Here is a 22,352-nt window from a genome sequence, read left to right as displayed (position 1 = left end):
ACAAAGATGTCTGCCGTCCATTTGTTGCGCTTTAATGCGGTTGTCAATTTTCTTTACCAGCTTGTAACCACGGTTTTATGAGACGACACAGCATGCTGAGGCCTCACAGTGACACCAGATTACAAGCCAAACTCATGTCCAGTCTTGTCCTGAAGGCTGGTAATGAAATAACACAGGGTGATGTAGGGTGATATTGTTGATTGAGTAACATTACTGACACTGCAGACAGAGAAATCCACATCTCTGTGATCACTTCATGAACTTTAGATTTAAGTACAAAATGCAACAGTAACACAGTCAGAGGTCAGCAGATGGTCACATTGCCTAAGCTTTTGTTTGACCTTTTTTCTGGCTGTGTGTCTCTGTTTATTTGCTCCAGTAGAAAGAAGTCTGCAAATAAGGTTAAAGTAAACAAGGAAGCAGGGTGACTGACACATGTTTCCAATGATTGTGAGCACGCGGTCCGTCATTACTTTCTCATTCTGTCCTCTCACACCACAGAGGCAACATGAGGCTGTGGGCCGTCCTGCTGCTCGCTCTGCTCGCTCAGACTTTTGCTGCAGAGGGTGAGTAACATCAAAAATCACTTTCAAATTTTAGTTGTAGTTAGAATATAGAGGAGTGTTGCTGGTTGATGTACATCCTTCAGTATTATGTTGCAGTCAGACTTGATAATGGAGCCACTCTGTGTCCTAACTGTGTTTGGTATTGCTATTAGCAGCTATATTGGATATAGAAACTGACATTTAACATCATCATTAATGACATTTTTTCTATTTATTTAAAGGTCCTTTGCATTGCCTCCATTTATAAAAATGGTATATCATATTCATCACTACAGTATGTTTTCATTGGTTTATATTCATCTGCGAATAAGAATCATGTTTTCATGAATGAGCTGTTTTATATCCACATAAAGAACCAGTCTCCTCTCACAGAGTCCACCATGTTGTTCTACAGCAGCCCAGAACAGACAAATTAAACATAAAATAGGGCCATTCGTGTTTTTCTGTTATCACATTTTAACGTTTTTGTGTCAACGCTGAGGAAAGCCAAGTACTGAAACGCGTCCGTTTGTGATACTGCTGTGCGTTATTAAAAGACTGATATATATGATATTTGTGAGTGCTGACATTTGGATTTATTCAGTTTGTGAGTTTTGGGTCGGCACCCTGTGATTTTTCAGACGGTGAGTCGAGCACGTCAATTCTTTTGTTTTGTGAACGTTTTTGTGTCAGCCACCATAGTTCTTGTAATGCTTGGCATACGGGAGAAGTTTCAGTTCTGTAACCTCACTGCTTGATGCCACTAAATTCTATACATTGGACCTTTAACCAATCGGGGTATGAAGTTTGGGTGCTCTGTCTACACCTGTAGACATACCGAAAAAAATTCAATTAAAAGCCTAGTCCCAATTAAACACCCAGTCCCTTTTACTCGCCCTCTGTGGCTACACATTGTGACAAATAAAGGTCTGTCTCAATTAGAAGCCTGGTCTGGTTGCCAGGCAGTTCGGCTTTTGATTTTTTGTTTTATCTAAAGAAGGTCTTCAGATGTATAAAACCAGATTGTTAGCTACCTCAAAGTATGTGCCCATTCCTCGATTAACCTATAAGTTATTCATATTAAAAATTAATCTAAGTTGTGAGTATTCTTTTGACATGATAAAGTGGTGTGGTGTCGGTAAGCCAGGTTCCATAATCATTGAGAGAATCCATCGAGTCCTCTGATGCACCGTTTGTCGAAGCTTGATCAAATGAATGATAATTGATAGAATATCTGAAGCCTAATTTTTATAAAAGTAATATTCACACTGATTTCATTAAACAATTTGACTGTATTTCCCGATCATTGCTGAGCAACCATTTTGTGTGAAAGGAATTAAAGGCCTGTCCCAAATATAAGCCTGCTGATTTCCGTGGTTTACGCAAATAATAGCCCGGCTATTAATTGAATATATATATTAATTATATAGTATATAGTACAGTTAGGACTGCAATATTTATATTAGTTTTCTATTAATCTGATGATTATTTTTACAGTTACCTAGGTAATTATTAAGTCTATAAAATGCCAGCAAATATTCACAAATAACCAAAATATGAAGCAATGTATTCAGATTTAACAAGTTATGGTATTTACTGCATTCTTGGTTAATAAATGACTACAACAACTAAGCCAGTATCAGAATTGTTGCTATGTGTTGATCAATTAATCAATTAACTATTTGTTTCAACACTATTTGCAATAATGAATACAAACAGGACACAGTAAGCAGCCATTTAATATACAGGGTTAGCTAAACTGATCAGAAAATAACCATTACTATTAATGATGAAAAAAAACCAACATATGAGTCTTAATCAAAGCCTAATGGGACCTGTAATCAAAACAAAGCCTAAATGTAACTTTGTTTTTTTTTAAAGGAGGACATTCATTTGGTCAGAGGTGTAGAGAATACACAAATAAAAACTATAGAAACAATTTACATATTGTCCTTTTCTCTTCAGAGTCCTGTATGGACCGCTGTGAGAATGGCTTTGACTCTCAGAAGAAGTGCCAGTGTGACTCCATGTGCAAGTACTACAAGAGCTGCTGCTCTGACTATGAGGTCATCTGTGGTATGACGAGTAAGAAACCTCTCTGCTCACAAGACACAGTAACGTTGTGACACAGTAAAAATGGTGCAGGGAAATTTGTCATAGATGTCACTTTTCTCCCCCAGCTCGCGGAGACACATTTGTGTTTGCAGAGGATGATGATGACGAGCTGTTTGAAGGTATCACTCCGACAACTGCCACTGTTGCCAGTCGTCAGCTGAGGCCCACACGGAAGCCTGCCTCAGACTTCGCTCGCAGACCACATCGACATTCAGAGACCACACTGGAAATGACCAAACCCCCTCGAGTGATGGATACCATACCTCAGAATACACTCATTTCACAGACAGTCTCACCTGCGCAGGATCTCCTTAGCACAGCTGAACCCCCTCAGACTCACACAACAGCTGAGACGACCACTGTTCCTGTTACGACAGCCACCACTGCAGCCCCTGACCCAGACGCTGTGGCCTGCAGCGGGAGGCCTTTTAACTCCTTCATGCAACTAAAAAATGGCTCCATATACGCCTTCAGAGGTGAGTCATCCCCTAATACTCAACTGTATTTGATACAGAGCAAAACTTGCTTCTGAACTCATGTGTTTTTCTAGGCGAGTACTTTTTTGAACTGGACCAGAAGTCGGTGCTTCCTGGTTATCCAAAGCTCATAAAGGACGTGTGGGGCATCACCGGGCCTATTGATGCTGCCTTCACTCGCCTCAACTGTCAAGGGAAGACATATATCTTCAAGGTGGGGACACAGGGAATGATCTTGTATTAATAAATCATGTACATCAGCCCTCTGCTGTGTTAACAATACAAATGCTCATTAGGGAGGCAAGTACTGGAGGTTTGATGACGGTGTGCTGGATGACGACTATCCTCGAGATATCAGCGTGGGCTTTGACAAAATTCCTACTCATGTGGATGCTGCGTTTGCTCTGCCTGCTCCGGGTCATAATGGAAGAGAGAAGGTCTACTTTTTCAAAGGTACAGTCGGACATTACACAACACATCCATATGTTTCGACAGAATATTTGCCCTGGAGATACTTAACATGTAGCTACCCATATGGAAATTAAATGTATGTACATGTAATTGTGTTAAATTTTTCACACTTACACCCTCAGCACAGTGATGATATATATTTTATTTTAATATTCTAATTTTTATATCTTAAGTACTAGTGTAAATACGGTAAAATAATGTACATTTTATTTTTATTGTAATGCACATTTCATTTCTACTTTATCTTATTTATTGCTTTATATTTACACACTTACTTACTTACTACTCTCACTGAAGACTTGTCCCAACCAGGACTTGAACCCCAATCTACAGCGGGAAAGCTGGTGCTCTTACCTGCTGAAATTGAATATATATTGTTAACGTATATGGTTGCAATATATAATACCATATAAAAAAAAAAATCAAATAGCTTCCTGATATATGTACAGATATAATATATACTTGTGTAATAGACGTATAACTTATACACATATAAATCCATCCCAAAACCCATCAATATAATGTTAATATTACATATGTAAATATAAAAGCTTTCCTTTTGGGTCAAAAATTAATTTAAAAAACATATATACGCTACAGCATTTTGTATATACAGTATGTTCTTTCCATAAACCTGCATATATATAATTAATAACATAATGTTAACCTTATATGGTAGCAACATATAATACAGTACAAAAATTCATCATGTAGATTTATAATAACGTACAGATATAATTTATGCTCATATTATAGACGTATATGTTATGTACATATATATCATCCCAAAACCCATCAAAATAATATTAATATTACCTATGTAAGTATTAAAGTACGGAAGCGTATTGCATTCACTTGACAAATTTAAAAAAATCTGTTTTTCTGAGTAATTTTTTTATTTTTCTGTTTTTCAGTGTAATTTTTTTCCTGTTTTTTGTGGTAATTTTTTGTTTTGTTTTGTTTTGTTTTTCGTGGTAATTTTTTCAGTTTTTCTGAGTATTTTTTTTCTGAGTTAAGAGAGCAATAGAACAACAGACGCTTTCATTCCTTTCTTGAGAGCTCAATATAATGGAAGCAAACATGACCCGCTTGTTTAGTTTAATCCAGTTTTACTTTGTTTTGGGTTTGAGACACTGGGAGATACTCTTGTCTTTAAGTCATATAGATGGTGTTATCATTAGTTTGTCGACTTTACGCAGGCACCTTAAGACTTTGCGGTTGTTCAGACGAAAAGCCCATTCAGATCTGCTGGACATTGCAGTGTTTCTCCAGAATCAGTTGGACACATAACCCAAAACAAAGTAAAACTAGATTAAACTAAACAAGCGGGTCATGTTTGCTTCCATTATATCGAGCTCTCAAGAAAGGAATGAAAGCGTCTGTTGTTCTATTGCTCTCTTAACTCAGAAAAAAATACTCAGAAAAACTGAAAAAATTACACCGAACAACAGAAAAAATTACTCAGTAAAACAGATTTTTTTTTTATTTGTCAAGTGAATGCAATACGCTTCCATATAAAAGATTGCCGTTTATGTCAAAAATTTATTTTTAAATAAACACGTGTACCGAATTTTTGTATATATGTTCTTTTTATAAACCAGCATATTTAATTAATAACACATTGTTAATCTTATATAGTAGCAACATATAATACCGTATAAAAATTCATTATGTAGATTTCTAATAATGTACAAATATAATTTCTGCTTATAATATAGACATATATGTTATGTACAAACAGCCATCCCAAAGCCAATTAATATAATATTATATATATAAATATAAATCACAGACATGCATGTCAAAAATTAAGAAGAAAACATACATAAGCATATATAGGGTTGTTGTATGTATGCTGTTTTCATGAACTTGCACATATAAATAAATATATATTGCTAAAATATATTGTAACAACATATAATACCATATGAAAATTTATCAGATATTTTTTATATATGTACATACACATATTTTACTGTGGGTATTTCATATATGTTAGAAACTTATATCCTCATATATTCAGAGGATGTATATATGTGATGAAAAAATATATCACCCTATAGGTAACATATATGGCAACTCACTCTTGATATATGGGCATATATGTCATATATTTCTGTATGGGTGACATAAAACTACTTATGTCTTTTTGGTCTCTCCAGGGGATCAGTATTACACGTATGAGTTTTTGCACCAGCCGTCCCATGAGGAGTGCATCAACCTGTCTGAGAGGTCGCCGTCCGCACTGTTCAGGCGCTACACTGACGTATACTACAACAACTATGAACGTGTTATCAGCGAGCTCTTCTCTAACAGTGAGTTGTGGTGTTATAGGTCATCTGTATGTGTTTGGGAGGTGGAGGCGGGTGTTGTCATTTGTACAGCTTAATATTTTTCTAACCTTCTTCAGTGCCTCAGCATCACGACAAACACCACTTCATTGACAAGGACTGGAAGGGCCTCAAGTCTCCACTGGACGCTGCCATGGCTGGCAGAATGTACGTCCCTCCCTGGAGGCCCACACCACGCCGCAACGACGACCAGCCTGACCAGCGGTGGGGTCAACAGCAGGGCCAGGGACAGCAGTGGGGTCGTAGGAGGCAAAGCCGTTCACCCTTCTGGGGGTCCATGGCTGAGCGGGGCATGAACATGGGCCAGGACTTCGCACAAAGGGGGATGGAAATGGGTCTGAGGTTGGCAGAGAGGAGGATGGAGATGGAGGAGAGGCTCAGACGAGACTGGGACAGATTGTGGAATCAAGACTGGGACCAGGACAGATGGCGGGATGGTTATCGACAGAACAACAGAGGGAACTATGATTCAAGAGACGAAAGGTGGCTCTTGGGGTCCATCCAAAGGAGTATGCCCATACAGAGCGTCTACTTCTTTAAAGGAGGTAACACTGCAGGGACCGATTCATTAGCAGTACAGTTTAGGTTAATAATAGTCAAAACATTTTAACGATACAAATGCTTATATAATGATCATTGTTTCATAGGTTTAATGGGTAAGGTGGTCAAATCAGTAGGAGAAGGTACCCAGGCACATGTGTGAGCTCGTTCAGACTAATGAAAGAAGACCTTTGTTAGATGAGTTACAGATGTCGAGAGCAGACAGGAATTCATTTGACTAATTTTATCAAACATCTCCTGGCGTCGTCCAGCCACAGAAGGCTGATTATAACTAGTTTCACATGCTGTTTACCAGTCCACATGACAAAGAAACAGCTGCCTAAAATCACCACAGTTCCGCTGCCTGTCATCTTTAAAGGGACAGTTCACTCTTAAGTGAGTGTTGGCGATATCAGCCGTAGAGATGTCTGCTTTCTCTCAAATGTAATGGAACTAGATGGCACTCAGCCTGTGGTGCTCAAGGGGCCAAAAAAATACATTTGAAAAAATCAAAAGCAATGTCTGTTTCCAGAAATCATGACCCAATTACTCAAGATTATCCACAGGTCTTGTTGAGAGCAGCTTCATGAAGGAACTATTTTATTACTACCAAAGTACACCCACTAATGATACCAACATGCAGAGAGAAGCATGCATCCACTGCCAGCTCACCTTGCACCACTGAATTGGCTAAAGTCAAGGGGGTTAAAGAGAAGTCATGGCGTCATGTCAAATCATTGGGATGAGTATATATCTTATACGAAAAGAAAAGATATGGGTGAGAATTACAATTCTGTGATTATTAAAAAAGTTCTTAATGAAAGACCTTGAACAAATGCTCTCTATATAAAAACCTTCTGTTGTATATCAGCTGACATCCATTTGAGTGTAATCAAAAAGTTCTGTCAGGCCAAGCGTAGAAGAGCACTCCCAGAGAGCACCTGAATGGACACACCCCTTAATTTCTAGCGCTGCCTGCTGTAACCCTCCTACATGTGTAACACCCCATAACTCCCATGGGGTCAAGGAGTATGTCCCAGCTTTCTTTCAATAGTCGTGGCTAACGAAACAGCTCAGCAAGGACCCATTACTGTTTAAATCTCTCACTGTCACAAGCACAAACCTCTTGTCCATGAGTAGATGCACACTTTCTTCTTTCGAGGCAGCTGTGGCTCAGAAAGTAACGGGTCGTACAGTCATCGGAAGATCAGCGGTTCGATCCCCAGCTCCTCATCCTTGAGCAAGATACTGAACCCCAAGGCCGAGTGCCATCTAGTTCCATTATATTCAAGAGAAGGCAGACATCTCTACAGCCAATATCTCCAATACTCAGCTACTCACACCAAAACAATCTAGACTGATAAATAGCACAGGTAAAAGGACAAATACATATTTTTGATTCTGGGTGGTATTCAGTACTGCTACCTGGTTTACGACTCACCAAAGAAAAAGACATGAATGGGGCGTCGGTGGCTTAGTGGTAAAGCAGGCGCCCCATGTACAAGGCTGTTGCCTCGGTTTGACTCCGGCCTGTGGCCCTTTGCTGCATGTCTCTCCCTCTCACTCTCCCCCTTTCACACTTCATTATCCTATCAATTAAAGGAAAAAATGCCCATAAAAATATCTTAAAAAAGACAAGAAGTTTTGCTTCAGGGAACATTAATGACTGTCTTCTCTGTTTTCCAGATGCGTACTACAGAGTGGACCTCAGGACCAAGAGAGTTGACTACGCCATGCCTCCATACCCCAGATCCATTGCCAAGTACTGGCTCGGCTGTTCAGACACCACTGGGGCAGAGAAGTAGTTTCAGATACTTTAGGTACTTTAATACGCTAAGTTGGGGCTAACTTTGTACATTACAGATTAATTTTACCTGAAACAGGCCGTGTTGGCTGTTGAAAGTGTGACACACTTATTCATTGTACTACATAACTGCTCATCAGCTTTAGCAAACACTGGAGATCAATGAAAGTCCACTCACTGCGGCTCTCCACAGAAGTTGGCCTCAACATGGCCAAAGTTCAACTGGTTGATTTAGGTCATCTCATGTGTTCAAAACATCAGCTGCTCAGTTAAACACAACTATGATGAAAATTTGCTACTGAGACAGAAGGTGGTGTCAGAGCTGACAGCAGTCTGAATTTTAGGCTATGTAACAAAGATTAAACAGCTCATTTTAAACAGGTTTAAGGTTTTATGTTTTACAGATTAATAGCCTCAGTAACTCAGTGATGTTTTCTGAATCATGTATCTACAAATGTTTATTTTCTCCTTATCAATGTTTATTTTCTCCTTATCAATCATCAGCACCTATATATATATATATGTATATATATATATATATATATATATATATATACACATATATATATATATAGGGAATAACAAAATATAACACAGGGTTGATAAGACTTTTCATCCACCAAGCGGTCGTTACAGTTTGGTACATGGTCATACAGATTTTCCTGTGAGTAATGCAAAGAGAAATCCCTAAATTGCAACAATGGAGTTTCTACCCAACAGCAGCATCAGATTTTCCCATGAGTAATCTTGGCAACCTTGATGAATTTTAGCAGCTTTGGACAGATCTTTGAACAATGTGCTGATTCTGAGTGAGTCACATTTGATTGCATATTCACAACCTGTCACCATCTTTTCTTGCTTGTATTTTCCTCTATGACAAATAAAAACATCAATGAAAAACAGAGTTTATGATGCTTTACGACTATGATGATATTTTTTGCAAAAATTTACTCTCCTCTTCCTGGTACAACCCAGATGTCAAAAATTTCCATTCTCTTTATTCTGTGTGTGTGTGTGTTTATCTCGAGTCGACGCACACACAGGCTCAGATATTACAGTACTTGTATGTATACAATTAATACAACATGCATCACTGAAGGTTATCTTTCAGCCTAAAATATAAATTTATGTGTTACATCTATATTCTATAGAATTTAGGCTAAACATTAAAGTATTTTTTTTAATAACAAATGCTTTTAAATGTTAATATGCAAGAAGCAGTGGTGCATAACTTTAACAAATAACACCATAATTCAAGAGTTTTCCCTTTGTGCCTGTAACATCGTATCTGCAGAGTAAGAAACACGCACTTGTGTTTGGATCAGACCTGCTGACGTGTTGTCTCTCAGAGGTTAAGAGGATTTAATCATGACGTTCTCATAGCAGGGTTCATCACTCGCACTGACCACTGCACCTTCATTGGTGATGACCTCGGTGAGACTCACAGCGTCTCCTGCTGGTCCCACAGTCAAGTAGGTGCCCTCAGTTTTTCCTGCACTGGAGTTGCCACCGTCCGCCCGCAGATCTGACCCAGAGTCAGCTGAATTCACCTCTGGCACGCTCTTCAAAATGGACGACAGAGGCCTTTTTGGCGTGCCGCTCTCTTGTGATGGAGTGTCATTAGCACCAGTCGTGTCAGGGGCGTTGAGAGAAGAATGCTTTCTCCTGATTGGCTTACAAATGCCGACCTCCCCTCCAGTCGGCCCTCCCTGCTCCCACACAGTCGCCCGAGCTCCGAGCTTCCTCCTGGGTGGTTTGGTAATTCCCTCAGCTGATTTAGGCTTGGACCTGCCAGAATCCTGCTCTGTTTTTCTCTGGAGGCTGCCGAGTCGCCGCAGCATGGCCTGAACAGGGCCTTCAGAGCTCGTCTCTGTTTTTGACACAGGCCTACCTGCCTTACCCACCGTCACGTACACGGTGGTGACCTTATTTAAGCCCCCCGCCTGAGCATCAGAGGCAGATGTTGACAGCTGGGTCCCTTTATGAGCAGCTGTGTTGGACATAGTCCGCCTTCGTCCTGATGCCCCAGGGACCTGCAGGGTGGCCCGGGAGGGGGTTCTGTCTACTTCCTGGTCCCCTGCCTCACAGCTTGTTTCCTGATTGTCTGTCTCCTGCGTATCCTCTTCATCTTCCCCCTCCTTGCCCTCAGCTCCATCTTCCTCCCCAGTTCTAGCTGCACCTCCCTGACTTTGGAGGGAGGACAGCATCAAAACCCCCCAGGGTGACTTTGGTTTGTTGCGTGGGTGTCCTGGGAGAGCGCCAGGGTCCTGAGCTGAGCCACGCCTCTCCTTGGGGCTGAAGCGGGTGCCCTCAGCAAAAGACACAGATGGGCGCTTGGACTTGGCAATGCTGGAGGTGCGAGGGATGTTGAAGGGCGAGGTGATGTCCTCACTGCTGAAGCCGGACGGGTCTAAGAACATGTTACACTTGGAGCTCATTTCCTGGAACTCACCGCCTGCCACCGCTGGGATGTCTGCCAAAGAGACAGAAAAGTCAAATGATATAAGAAGATGTGGAGGGGAAGTTTTCAGTGGTAGTTTTGCTCACCACCAAAAGAGGGCAGTGTAAAGTCTGGTGTTCCTACCTTCTCTTGGAGGGACACAGTAGAGCGCCTCTCCCTCCTCCTCATCGCTGTCAAAGGACGAGCCCTCGGTCACCCAGCCAGAGGAAGGAGGCTCAATGAAGCTGTGGTTAAACGTCAGCTCTGGGTCATGGTGAGACACTGTGTGTATGTGAGACATGACAAATAGATGAAATAATAAAAGATAATGTTAGTCAAATCCATACAAGGTTTGTTCTCTTTTAAAATATTTCAGGATTTTAAGAGACACATCAATTTCCAAAGAGCTCAGAGACTTTTTATTTAATGTATTAATTTAATGTAAATACATTTGATACTGAAAAGACACTTGGTCACTGTAACTCTGAAAAACAAGTGATTTGAAGTAGTGGAGTTTGTACACAATCCATGAATGAAACACTGTGTTGTCAGACTGACCAGTGACTCGAGGAAGGCCAGAGGACCAATTAGAAATACAGGGGATGGCAGCACCGATGTTAGCCAGGACGCTGTAGACGTGATACTTCATGCGAGCTGACAAGCCTCCTTCAGCCACAGTTGCTCTGGAAGACAGAAAGTATATTGGAATAATTTAACACTCATACACAGTGCCATTGATGAATTTGTGTCAATTGTGCAGTTGAACCTCACTATTTAAAATCTATGGTGAGTATCTTTCCATGACCTGAAATGTCATCATTGCAGCATTGCCGGTGTTAAAGGTTAATACTATATGGGATTTTAGACTAAGGCAGAAGGAATCTCTCTCAATCGTCACTTATGACCCACTAACAGAGTGTGGTGGTGTATTTATTTCCAGAGACTTTGCTGTGTTGGGGATGTTCCTGGGAACAGCATGCAGGTGAGGTGAACTTGATAACAAGGTAGTGACCAGGGGCCAAATTCGCAACCATTCTGAGAACTCTCAGAGAGCTCCTAACTTGGACTAAAAAAATTTAGTAGCTTAGCTTAGGAGTGATTTAGGAAAGTTCTCAGAGCAGCTCTGAGCAAGGAAGGGACAGAAACTTTTACCTTAGTGAGGAGGTGTCGCTGACCCCCTGTTGCTAGGTATGACACATACTTCTAACAGGTGTGATTGGTTGTCACAGACAGGCCCTTTTGTGAGTCTGCAAGGTGTGGACACCCAGTGGAAATGATATAAACAGCGTCACAATATGAGACTGAAAGTGTTGTCATTGTTGGTGTGATCACTCTGCTGATGGAAGGTTGAGACAGACTTAAGTCATCACTGCTGCACTGTTGCATTTTTCCAGTTTTTCAAATATCTTAGTGATCATTTTGTTTCTGGCATTATAGTGTTAGGTGGGAAGTGTGTGCGTATCCCTAGACTCACAAGTCAGTCTTCAGATGCTTTGCTTAACTAAAGACTGATGACTTTCTCCCTGATTTTGTGTTTAGATGGGCGGATACAATTTCAGAGTTTAAAAAAAACTCCCTACGTTGCAGAACCAATAGTAAATCTGTAGGGCGGTCCTTCGGTGGCTCGCTGAACTCTTGTGCTTGTAAACATAGTCCCACTAGAAACTCGTATAGCGGTACAAAATGGCTCAGCCGCGTTTGCAGAAAACGCTGTCAAAGTTAGTGGATGTTTGTCGCGTTTGCGGCGACACATTCTCGCCAACTAAAAGAAACAAACATGATCTTTTACAAGGCCATGACTCATCCGTCCGGCAGGACTATAGAGGGATTCGCCTTGTTGTTTACAAATAGCCTACTTCCGGGTAGAAAACCAGCAGAGCTTTTAGCTCTCTATATATAACTTAGCTATATATATAGCTAAAAGCTCTGCTGGTTTATCACATTTTTCACATCACTGTATCATCCAATGTTTGTAAAGTCTATAAACACAATGTTTGAACAAACATTACTATTTCTTAGCCGTTAGCAGTGTCTGTAATAGGTAATAACTCATTAAACGGTCCATGAAAAAAAAATTTTTTCCAGCGGATATCTTAGTTACAACATGATTGAGCTAGCAAAGCAGTTTTGTGTTGCTATGTGTGGTATTTATTCAGTTTTGGGAAATCACGATGTCTAGAAAGCATCAGTGGCTGCAGCTGACAGGGACAGCTAACAGCAGCAGCAAAGCTAACATCAGGACGTCATCTGTTAAAAGCCTCCCGTTGTCGGATACAACATGAAACTACTCCAGTTAGCTCAATCATGTTGTAACTAAGACATCCGCTGGAAAAAATATTTTCTTCACGGATGAGCACACGTTTGATAAAACGGAGTTAAATCTCTCGGCATCCATTTTCAAGCTCTCTGTGTGTTTGTTTCCTTGCAGACGAGAAAAGGGGGAGCGCACATTTCCGAGAAGGTGTGTCCTTTTCAAAAATGCAAGAGGCGTTGCTTTGTTGCCGGCCGTTTTCGCAGGTGTATTAAACACACTTTAGAAAGGAGTGTCCCCAGACTATCAGAAGGCAGAGATCTCTGATTGTCTGGTGGCAAGACTAGCGTATCCCAAATGAGATCGACCGCAAACATTACCCCCGCACAATCTAATGTGTGGCATTTCATTCACTCACTGTCATCCAGTGTTTGGAGAATACTTCTCCGACCTCTTTTTGTTTCCACCATTTTCTCCTCTGCTTGGGAAACTCCTTAGTCTCTCAAATGTCTCCTCCCTACTCCTAACCATTTTTCACCTAAGGAGCTCGAGAGTGAATAGGGGGTTGAATTTTTACGTTCATAGTATACCTTTAAGGAGGAATTATGAAGTCATTTCCTATACATTCTGGGTCTCGTTACATAAATAAGGTTCTGTTCTTGTATGAAGATGTAGATAGAGAGGCTTACAGCTTGTCATGGCTCCAAATCCAAATAAAAGCCCTTTGTTTTAACCACTGACAAATCAAAGTTGGCAACGTCTGCCGAGACTAAACTGTCTCCAGTCTAGCTTCAGACAGTCGAGTGGTGTTTGGGCTTCCACAGTATGCTATGTGACATGATATCAACAGAGTGAAGTGAAGTACAGACCTGTCTTTGCCATCAACAGGACCTCCTCCACAACACAAACAGCAGCAGAGCACAGCGAGGAGCAGCAGGAGCAGAGGAACCAGGACACCAGCTAGTACAGCTGCTCTGCCACCTGAAACACACACACACACACACACACACACACACACACACACACACCAAGAACATGTGATGCCCTTCATTAACCCATGGACCAGTATATAGGGATGGATGGACCGATGGATGTACGTACTGTTAGGGCAGACACCAGTGACCGGGTCGCAGCTGACCCCCTGTCCACAGTCACAGGCAGAGGAACAGTTGAGGCCAAATTGCAGGGCGGGGCAGCTGCTGTTACAGCTGGATAAAAAACATAGAGTCATGCAATGACATCACCACCACAGACAGAAAATCCTGTGTGTGAAGACTGAATCATGATCTATTTTAGTGTACAGTGAAAATAAATGTATTGACTACTGGAACTACCACGCTGCATCACAGAGATGAAAACTAAAAGGGGTCATAATGGAGGTTTTGTGTGTTTAACCTCAAATTGCATATACAGTATCGATACTGCTGAGTATTTTCCAAGGCATACTTTGTTTATTTGCTTAAATTATACGACTGTCTGGGTTTGAAAAGTCCCCTTTCTCAGGTTTCAGAAACCAATTCACGTGAATCTTTTTATGTTTACTGAGTGTTTGATTTTATGAGAACAGTTTATGACTGCAGGGCTGTTTAGAGTTCAACTGTTAAATCACAGAGGCGCTCACAACTGCATTACTAAACAATAGTAATGTAAGTTTGACAAGAATAAAGCAGTAATGTAGTTGTTCATGGGTTAAAACATGCAAAACTTCTAAAAACAAAAGTATAGTGTAGCAGCCTAAAGCAATGTTTGTCAGGGTCAAATAAAGGCCCTTATCAATCTGGGGACATGACGGCCATTTTCAGGTTCCCATAACACACCAAACTAACTAAAAACACAGAATGACACAGTTTCAAATGTTACTTTAAGCTCACCTCTCTCCCTGATAGCCTGGCTGACAGACACATCTTCCTGTCACGTGATGGCAGTTACCGTGGAAACAAGGGCTGCACGGGAAGCTGCAGGCGTCTCCAAACGTCCTGTTGGAGCAGGCCTCCTCACACCTGGGCGACAGGGAGCAATGACCAGGGACACAAATGAGCATTTCACAATTGATTTCTAATCCTAAAACTTGATCTTACTACATGTGCAACAGTTTTAACTGACAGCCCAACTTTTGTGTATATTGTCCCACACAGATTAGCACTTATGGACGTAGGCAGAAAAAAAATACTTGTCTGTCTTCCAAATTATCCCATAACCTTCACTGTGACTTCAGAGCCACGTGATCAAAAGTGCTTATATATGCCTCTAACATGCATGCCCACCTGGTTCCAGTCCATCCAGGGTCACACCTCCAACACTCTCCAGTTTTTGGGTCACAGGGTTCGTTATTCCTGCAGCGTGAACACTTCTCCTGGCAGCCATCACCATAAGAACCAGACGGGCATGGGCGGCTGCATCGTGTCCCATTCCAGCCTGGCTCACAGGCATCACAGGCGCCATCAGAGGCAGAGCAGGGTTGGTTGTCTTTACAGTAACCACATCTGAGGACGGGGACACAAACAGTTAACAGTAAGATACATGTATTTTAACAAACAAACCTATCTCATGGCACGTACCTCATTTTACAGCCGCTGCCGTACTTCCCAACTTCACAGGGCTGGTTGCAGTAGTCACCATAGTACCCTGGGTGACACACACACTGCCCGTTTGTTGGGTTGCAGCTGCTGTGTGTGAAGTCACAGTTACATCGCCGGTCACAGCTGGGTCCCCACCAGCCTGGTTCACACTCACACACACCGGTACGCTGGTTACATGACGACAGGTAGCAGTTGCAAGTGACGGGACATTTCAGCCCCCAGTGGCCCCTGTGGCACTGACACCGACCTGTAAGCTGGTCGCAGCCGGGGCCCTTAGACCCCCCGCTGATGCACTGACACGGCTTGGTGCAGGTTGACGTCCACCAGCCTTCGTCGCAGGTGCAGTTTCCGTAGACGGGGTGGCAGCGGCCATGCCGGGCGCACTTGCAGGCGTACTGGCACAGCGGACCCCAGCGGTTGGTGTTGCAGGTGCACTCACCGGTGACGGGGTCACAGCGGCCGTGTGGGTAACACGGACACACCTTGCGACAGTCTGAAGCCCAGAACTCAGGAGGACAGGCTGGTAACAAGCAGACAAACACAGGGAATACATTTAACACTTAAAAGAGAATTAAAAGAATATATGGTGGAACGCGATCAAGCAAAACTAACAGCTAATAGATCTGGCTATAAATCAGACTGGCAAATATACTGCAAATTAAGGAATTTTGTAACCAAGTTAAATAAAAAGAAGAAGAAATTATATTATGAAGGAAGGATTAATGAGATTAAAAATGATAGTAAAACCTTTGGAATTCATTGAATAATTTGATGGGTAGGAGTACCAAACCAACCCCATCTTTTCTGGAGACGGAAGGAAACTTTCTCACCAAACCAATGGAGATTGCAAACCATCTAAATAATCATTTTAGAAAGAAAATAGATAATTTAAGGCATAATATGAGCAAAATAGATAATGAACAATATTACTTATTAATAAAAGATAAATTATGAGAGATAGAAACTGTAGTTTTAAATTTGATAAAGTAAGTACTAGTAAAGTAGAAAATACATTAAAGAATTGTAAAGACAAACCACCAGGTGTTGACGGCCTTGATGGTAAATTTCTTAAACTGGTGGCAGATTTAATTGCCCCAGTTGTCTGTCTAAGTTTGCTGCCTGCGCTGAGTAAAATTATGGAGAATGTGGTATGTGAGCAGATTAGAGCTTATTTTTCCTTGTATGATTTAACTACCGATTGTCAACATGCATACAGGGAGGGACACTCAACAGCGACTGCTTTAACTCAGATGACTGATGACTGGCTGAGAGAAATTGAACAGAAGAAACTAGTAGGAGCTGTCCTGCTTGATTTAATGGCAGCTTTTGATATTCTCAATCATGAAATATTATTGAAAAAACTAGAATGTTATGGTTTCTCTCAGTCAGCAATATTATGGATGAAAAGCTATTTAACAAACAGGAGACAATTTGTCTATTTCAATGGTAGTTATTCTGATGTTGGAGAGGTCAGCTGGGGAGTGCCCCAAGGAAGCTGTCTCGGCCATTGCTATATACGATATTCACAAATGATTTACCACTTGTTTTAAATAAGGCTACCATATCGATGTATGCGGATGATTCAACTATATACATGTCAACAACCACATCTTTTGAGTTAAACACATTGCTTGTCTTGGAGTTGCGATCGGTGGTTGAATGGATAGAAGGAAACAAGTTAGTTCCTAATGTTTTAAAGACGAATAGTGTTTAGTATAGTATAGTATTTGGCTCAACTCACACTCTTCAAAGTCAACCTGAGTTGAAGCTCTGCATAAATGAATTATCAGTCAAACAGGTCAAAGAAACCAAACTCCTAGGTGTCATTTTATACAGTAAATTATCATGGACAAAACATATCAATAAAATGGTTGCTAAAATGGGAAGCAGTATTTCAGTTGTTAAAAGATGTGCAGTATTTATGTCACAAAGCTCAACTAAACTAGTGATTCAGTCTCTAATATTGTCCAATCTAGACTATTGTCCTGCAGTATGGTCTAGTGCTACACTGGAAAGTTGCAAAAAGTACAGAATAGGGCAGCTCGCATAGCGCTACACTGTGGCTATAGGACAAATGTTGCTGGAATGCACAATTATTTATGTTGGTTACCTGTTAAAAATAGATTAACTTATTCATTACCAGTATTTTTTAAAAATATAATTGCAGCAAAGAAACCATCTATTTTGTATAAGAAAATATCTTTTAGTTCAGATAGACATGACTACGCGACCAGACATGCTACAAGAGGAAATTTTACTTTACCAAAAGCAAGGACAAACTCAATTAAACAACTGTTTTACACATATGATACATATATAGACATCGGATGAAATATATTTATATGTAAATGTTACATATACCCTTTGCTGACCTGTAGGAGCTGTCGTGTATGTGTATTGTCTTATGTTTTTGTTTTGTTTTTCTGTATTGTTATGTGTGATTATGTGTTGTAAATGGAATAATTGTGTTGACACAATGTAAAGACTGTTGAAAGGACCCCAGGAAGAATAGCTGTTGCTGTACAACAGCTAATGGGGATCCTAAATAAAACAAACAAACACTGATACTGTACAAAACAACGTGTAGTGGAGGAATGTAACTGCGCATATATACATGAGTATTTCCAGTTTATGACACTGCTTCTGATGTGTTTAGAGAATAATATTACTTTTTACTCCACTACAATTGGCAGCTACAGTTACTGGTTTCGGAGTGAGATTTTCAATAAAAACATTTGATGGGTTTATCAAAACAAATGTATAGTTACAGATTAAACCAGTGGCTCCTGATATGTTTAGGTTTGTGACCCCTCAAATATGTCTAGTTCAGGGCCCCATATCAAAATTGAGATGTTTATGAGTTATTAAACGTTCTACCAAAGCAACACTTCCCCTCTAAACTTCCCAAGAGGTTTCTTTTAAATAACAGAGTAGGGCCAAACAGGGTTTAATTATAATTTTCTTTTAAAGCAAAGATTGAGCGAATAAACAATACAAACTTGAAATAATCTAAACTGTACTTCATAATAACATATCAGTCATGGGGGGAATTATTCTGCAGAATGAGTACTTTTACTTTAAGTATTAGCCTAAATAAAGTTGATAAAACCTCTGTGTAGAGTGTACTGTATGTTGTGCATTTGTAATTTTACCTAAAGGAGCTATATGTGACATCCAGAGCATACCCATGATTCAGAGTCAGATTCAGGTTGTCTCTGCACACGGTTCTCAACATGGAGGTGTAGCAGCTAATAATGCTGACAGCATGAACAGTGCTAACAATTGCAACAGTGCTGACAGAGCTAATGGTGTTAACCTGGGGGTGAACCAGAAGGTGGGTGTTATGTTTTCATGATGACACAGTCATTGTTAACAGTGGTAACTGCTGTATGAGCGCAGTACAGGGCAGTGGTGATTAGTGTACCAGTAGGATGCACACCCACAGACCCACATGCACTCAAGTGCACAAACGCCATGTCTATCACAGCAATAAAATGAGAAGGTCGCAATACTACAAACACACAGAGGTAGCGTGACTTCATTCTCTGCTCAGGATGCTGTTACTCTAATATATCTTTACATGGCAAATAGTGGTTTGATGCTGTATTAATGTTTCTAATGTCTCATACAGCACCTTTAAGTTGAAGACCTGAATACTTCTTCTACTGCTGGTTTCACACAAAAAATGACCTTAATTGACCCTTTGCTAAGCCCCGCCCCCCTTAGTTACTGTTGCCACGTCTGTCAAGCTTTCGCTCCTAACATAAGAAATATTGAGTTTTCAGTGATATCAGAGATATTCCAAAGGAAATAACATCAAATTTCTGGAAAAACTGTTTGGAGATATCAGAGAGAAGCCAACAGAAAGGTCTTCAATATGCATGTGAGAGCTACCTTCACAGTATCATCTGCTGGCAGAGTATAAATCACGAGAACATTAAAATAGAGGGGAAAGCTCACCAGTTGCAATGCAAGTGCCAAGCACCCCACGTGTTGACACTTCACGTGAAGGACAAATACAGGAACACAGAAGGTTCAGCGGGGTAAGTCAATATACAGTTTAAATTTAAGTTAATGTTGCGTTATGTTCCCTCCTTGGGGCAGCTAGCACACAAAGCTAGTGTTAGCTAATGTTAGTTAGCATCTTAACTTGGGACAAACGTAGGTGTTTTTATTGATCTTTGCTGGATTCAGCTGTTCGTGTGGTCTTCCACACTGTTTTAGCCATATCTGGCATCTCTCTCCTTGGGTCTTGGGCTTGGGGAAGGGGAAAAATTCAACACCACCTTCGACACTTTTTGGGTATTAGGTGTTGGACTTGCAGGTAGCTACAGTATGCACACCGCTTCGGCATATTAGCTTCTGCTGAAAGCTTGACGGACCTCTCGGTTGCTACCCACGGTTGCTAACGTAGGATTGGACAGTGACTGTTTAAGGGAGAGGCTTAGTGAAGGGTCAATTGCCATTTGGTGACAGTGATGCATGATTTTGTGGTTTAGTATTAAAGGTCCAGTGTGTAGGATTTAGTGGCATCTAGTGGGGAGGTTGCAGCACTCAAACTTCTCCCGTTTGCCAAGCGTTTGGGGAACTACAGTGGTCAACGCTATAAAGCAACTCTCTAGAGCCAGTGTTTGATTTACTGTAAAAACAATATGGCAGACTCCACTGAAGAGGATCTGCTCTGTATGTAGAGATAAACGTCTCAATGTAAGGCAATGAAAACACAAGTCTTATTTTCAAGTGATCACAAACTAATGAAAACATAGATACAGATGCTCCTAAATCATACACAATGACTGGACATCTGAGTAAAAGATTTAAATACTGTTTTTTTCTCCACTAGTTTTACACAAGAAATAACATTTAGTTACAGAGACTCATGTTATTTTGGTGTAGTATTAAAATTCTCTGACTTTAGAAACAGGGATCAATGAGCCACATTGTACAGGAACAGGTCACATTCAATTTACGAGATACATTTACAGGTTTATGAAGACATTTTGCGGAAACATGCCATGTCAGTATCATTATCAGATGACCCTAAACGGCCTCTTTCACACATTAAAACTAAAATATTTGGCGCATTATGAATCAAACTGGAAAAAAAAGACACATCAATTCATTGGTGCTACACAGCTCCTGCTTTAATGTGACTCACGTGTTTTACAGTGAGCTCCGAAGAAGCCAGGTGGGCAGCGACACACTCCAGGATACACGCAGATCTCATCCTTCTGGCAGGCCTGCTCACCCTCACAAACAGCTGCACACACACACACACACACACACACAGCACACCAGTTAATGGGACACTAGGAAACAAAGTAAAAATGTCGGCATTAAAAGCACAAGTGCAGATCGCTGTTCATGAGAACAGTTAAACTCACGTATGGTGCATTCATTTCCCTCTTGACGCCATCCAGTACAACAGACGGGGGTTGAGGGGTTCCTGAGTTTATAGAAAATAATAAAACACTCAGGAAAAATCAAACACAAACACCTGCAATAACCTGAGAAAATAATTAAAAGGAGAAAATTGAGCCTGTATTCAAACTAAGGAGCTGTCCAGCACGATCCTGTACTCACTGAGAAGGTGGAGCTCCCTGAGAAATACCTTAAGGAACTACAATGAAAGTAGACTTGTACCTGATATTATAGCAGACGTTTCTCCCAGCAGGATCTAGTTGTTGTGAGGAGGACAGCGAGCAGCAGAGCAGAGCACTCAGAGCTCTGAGGAGAAGCTTCATCTCCACAAAGTCCGAATCCAAACCTGAGTGTCCAAATATCTTTCTCTAATGTCTGTTCCTGACTTTCTACTCAACTCGCTTTCCGTCCAGTCAGAGGGGGCACAATGAGAGGCAGTATCTCTCTCTCTCTGTCCACCCACCACCCTTCCCTCCTTCTTTCTCTCCCGTGAGTCGTCTTGTGGCTCCAGCGTAGCCAGAGAGGTCGAAGCCCCCGGGTTTCCTCTTCCCATTTCCTGGGGAAGTCAGAGCCACTTCCTTCTATTCAGCCAGACACAGAGCTTTTTAAAGATGGTCGAACACTAACATACAAAACTCGCCGCACACACTGGCAGGGCTCGTACAGATGCAAACACACGCCCCTGATGTCCACCTTGTTCCCAGAATCTATTGTTGACGGTCTTCCAGGAGATGATGAAGAACGCCTTCGTACTCCTTATAAGTCAGTACAAAGACGACCACATGATCACTGTGAGTTTTCATTCAAGAGCAGCAACATTTGCCACTTTTGAATCAAGTATTGTGTCTTTTCTTCTTGAATTATGGGGACAAATGAGATCAGTTCAATATTCAATTGTGTTTAATGGACTTTTATTGAATCTTGAAATCTCAATTTCACAGAAGATCCACATTTTGAATTGTTTGTATCACGTCATCGATAAAATTCACTCACATGGCAACTGACATCTTAAATCTGTATTGTCAGAACTAATAACATGCTTATAAAAATAAATTGCAAACAGTATTTTAGAAAACATGATCTGATTGGAAGGTTGTACATTGTCTCTCAACAAATACATCACTGGTCTGTCATTGGCTGTGTAGAGTTGAGTTCAGACATTTAGAGGGGACAGAGGGATCAGACTTTATGTTAGAGCTTTGGTTCTCTGCCCAAACCAGACTGGGCCCGACCTGAACCTGCCGTAATTTCTCATCATTCACCTGGGTTTGAACCAGGTCGGGTTCTCGCCAATCTCCCGGAGTTAGAATGTTGTATTTTCACATGATTCACTTTCACTGTGCTTGGCGCTCTGCTGCT

The 22,352-nt window shown here is 41.0% G+C and overlaps 2 protein-coding genes across 2 annotated transcripts; one reads left to right on the top strand and one right to left on the bottom strand.

The window, feature by feature from the left end:
• The first annotated feature begins 425 nt into the window (after positions 1-425).
• vtna (vitronectin a) lies at positions 426-9,202 on the top strand. Its single transcript, XM_033631737.2, has 8 exons — positions 426-566; positions 2,511-2,630; positions 2,726-3,136; positions 3,211-3,350; positions 3,433-3,589; positions 5,770-5,922; positions 6,018-6,503; positions 8,185-9,202. Exons 1-8 carry the CDS (start codon positions 509-511, stop codon positions 8,301-8,303), a joined length of 1,644 nt encoding a protein of 547 aa, XP_033487628.2. The 5' UTR covers positions 426-508; the 3' UTR covers positions 8,304-9,202.
• scarf1 (scavenger receptor class F, member 1) lies at positions 8,760-21,567 on the bottom strand. Its single transcript, XM_033630653.2, has 11 exons — positions 21,216-21,567; positions 20,957-21,018; positions 20,731-20,832; positions 15,552-16,092; positions 15,258-15,476; positions 14,865-14,993; positions 14,095-14,201; positions 13,863-13,974; positions 11,301-11,425; positions 10,887-11,024; positions 8,760-10,775 (listed from the first exon to the last, which is right to left on the bottom strand). Exons 1-11 carry the CDS (start codon positions 21,314-21,316, stop codon positions 9,655-9,657), a joined length of 2,757 nt encoding a protein of 918 aa, XP_033486544.2. The 5' UTR covers positions 21,317-21,567; the 3' UTR covers positions 8,760-9,654.
• Positions 21,568-22,352: the final 785 nt, after the last annotated feature.

Source organism: Epinephelus lanceolatus, chromosome 4, assembly GCF_041903045.1.
Source record: "Epinephelus lanceolatus isolate andai-2023 chromosome 4, ASM4190304v1, whole genome shotgun sequence".
Lineage (NCBI taxonomy): Eukaryota > Metazoa > Chordata > Actinopteri > Perciformes > Serranidae > Epinephelus > Epinephelus lanceolatus.
The sequence above is the reverse complement of the archived record's forward strand: the minus strand, read 5'-3'. Positions and strand labels throughout refer to the sequence as shown.

Coding starts and splice junctions, on each gene's coding strand:
- scarf1 (XM_033630653.2), bottom strand. CDS start 21,316: ATGAAGCTTCTCCTCAGAGCTCTGAGTGCTCTGCTCTGCTGCTCGCTG. Junction 20,833..20,956: donor GGGAAATGAATGCACCATAC/GTGAGTTTAACT, acceptor GTGTGTGTGCAG/CTGTTTGTGAGGGTGAGCAG. Junction 10,776..10,886: donor CTGTGTCCCTCCAAGAGAAG/GTAGGAACACCA, acceptor TCTCTTTGGCAG/ACATCCCAGCGGTGGCAGGC.
- vtna (XM_033631737.2), top strand. CDS start 509: ATGAGGCTGTGGGCCGTCCTGCTGCTCGCTCTGCTCGCTCAGACTTTT. Junction 3,590..5,769: donor GAAGGTCTACTTTTTCAAAG/GTACAGTCGGAC, acceptor TGGTCTCTCCAG/GGGATCAGTATTACACGTAT. Junction 6,504..8,184: donor CGTCTACTTCTTTAAAGGAG/GTAACACTGCAG, acceptor TCTGTTTTCCAG/ATGCGTACTACAGAGTGGAC.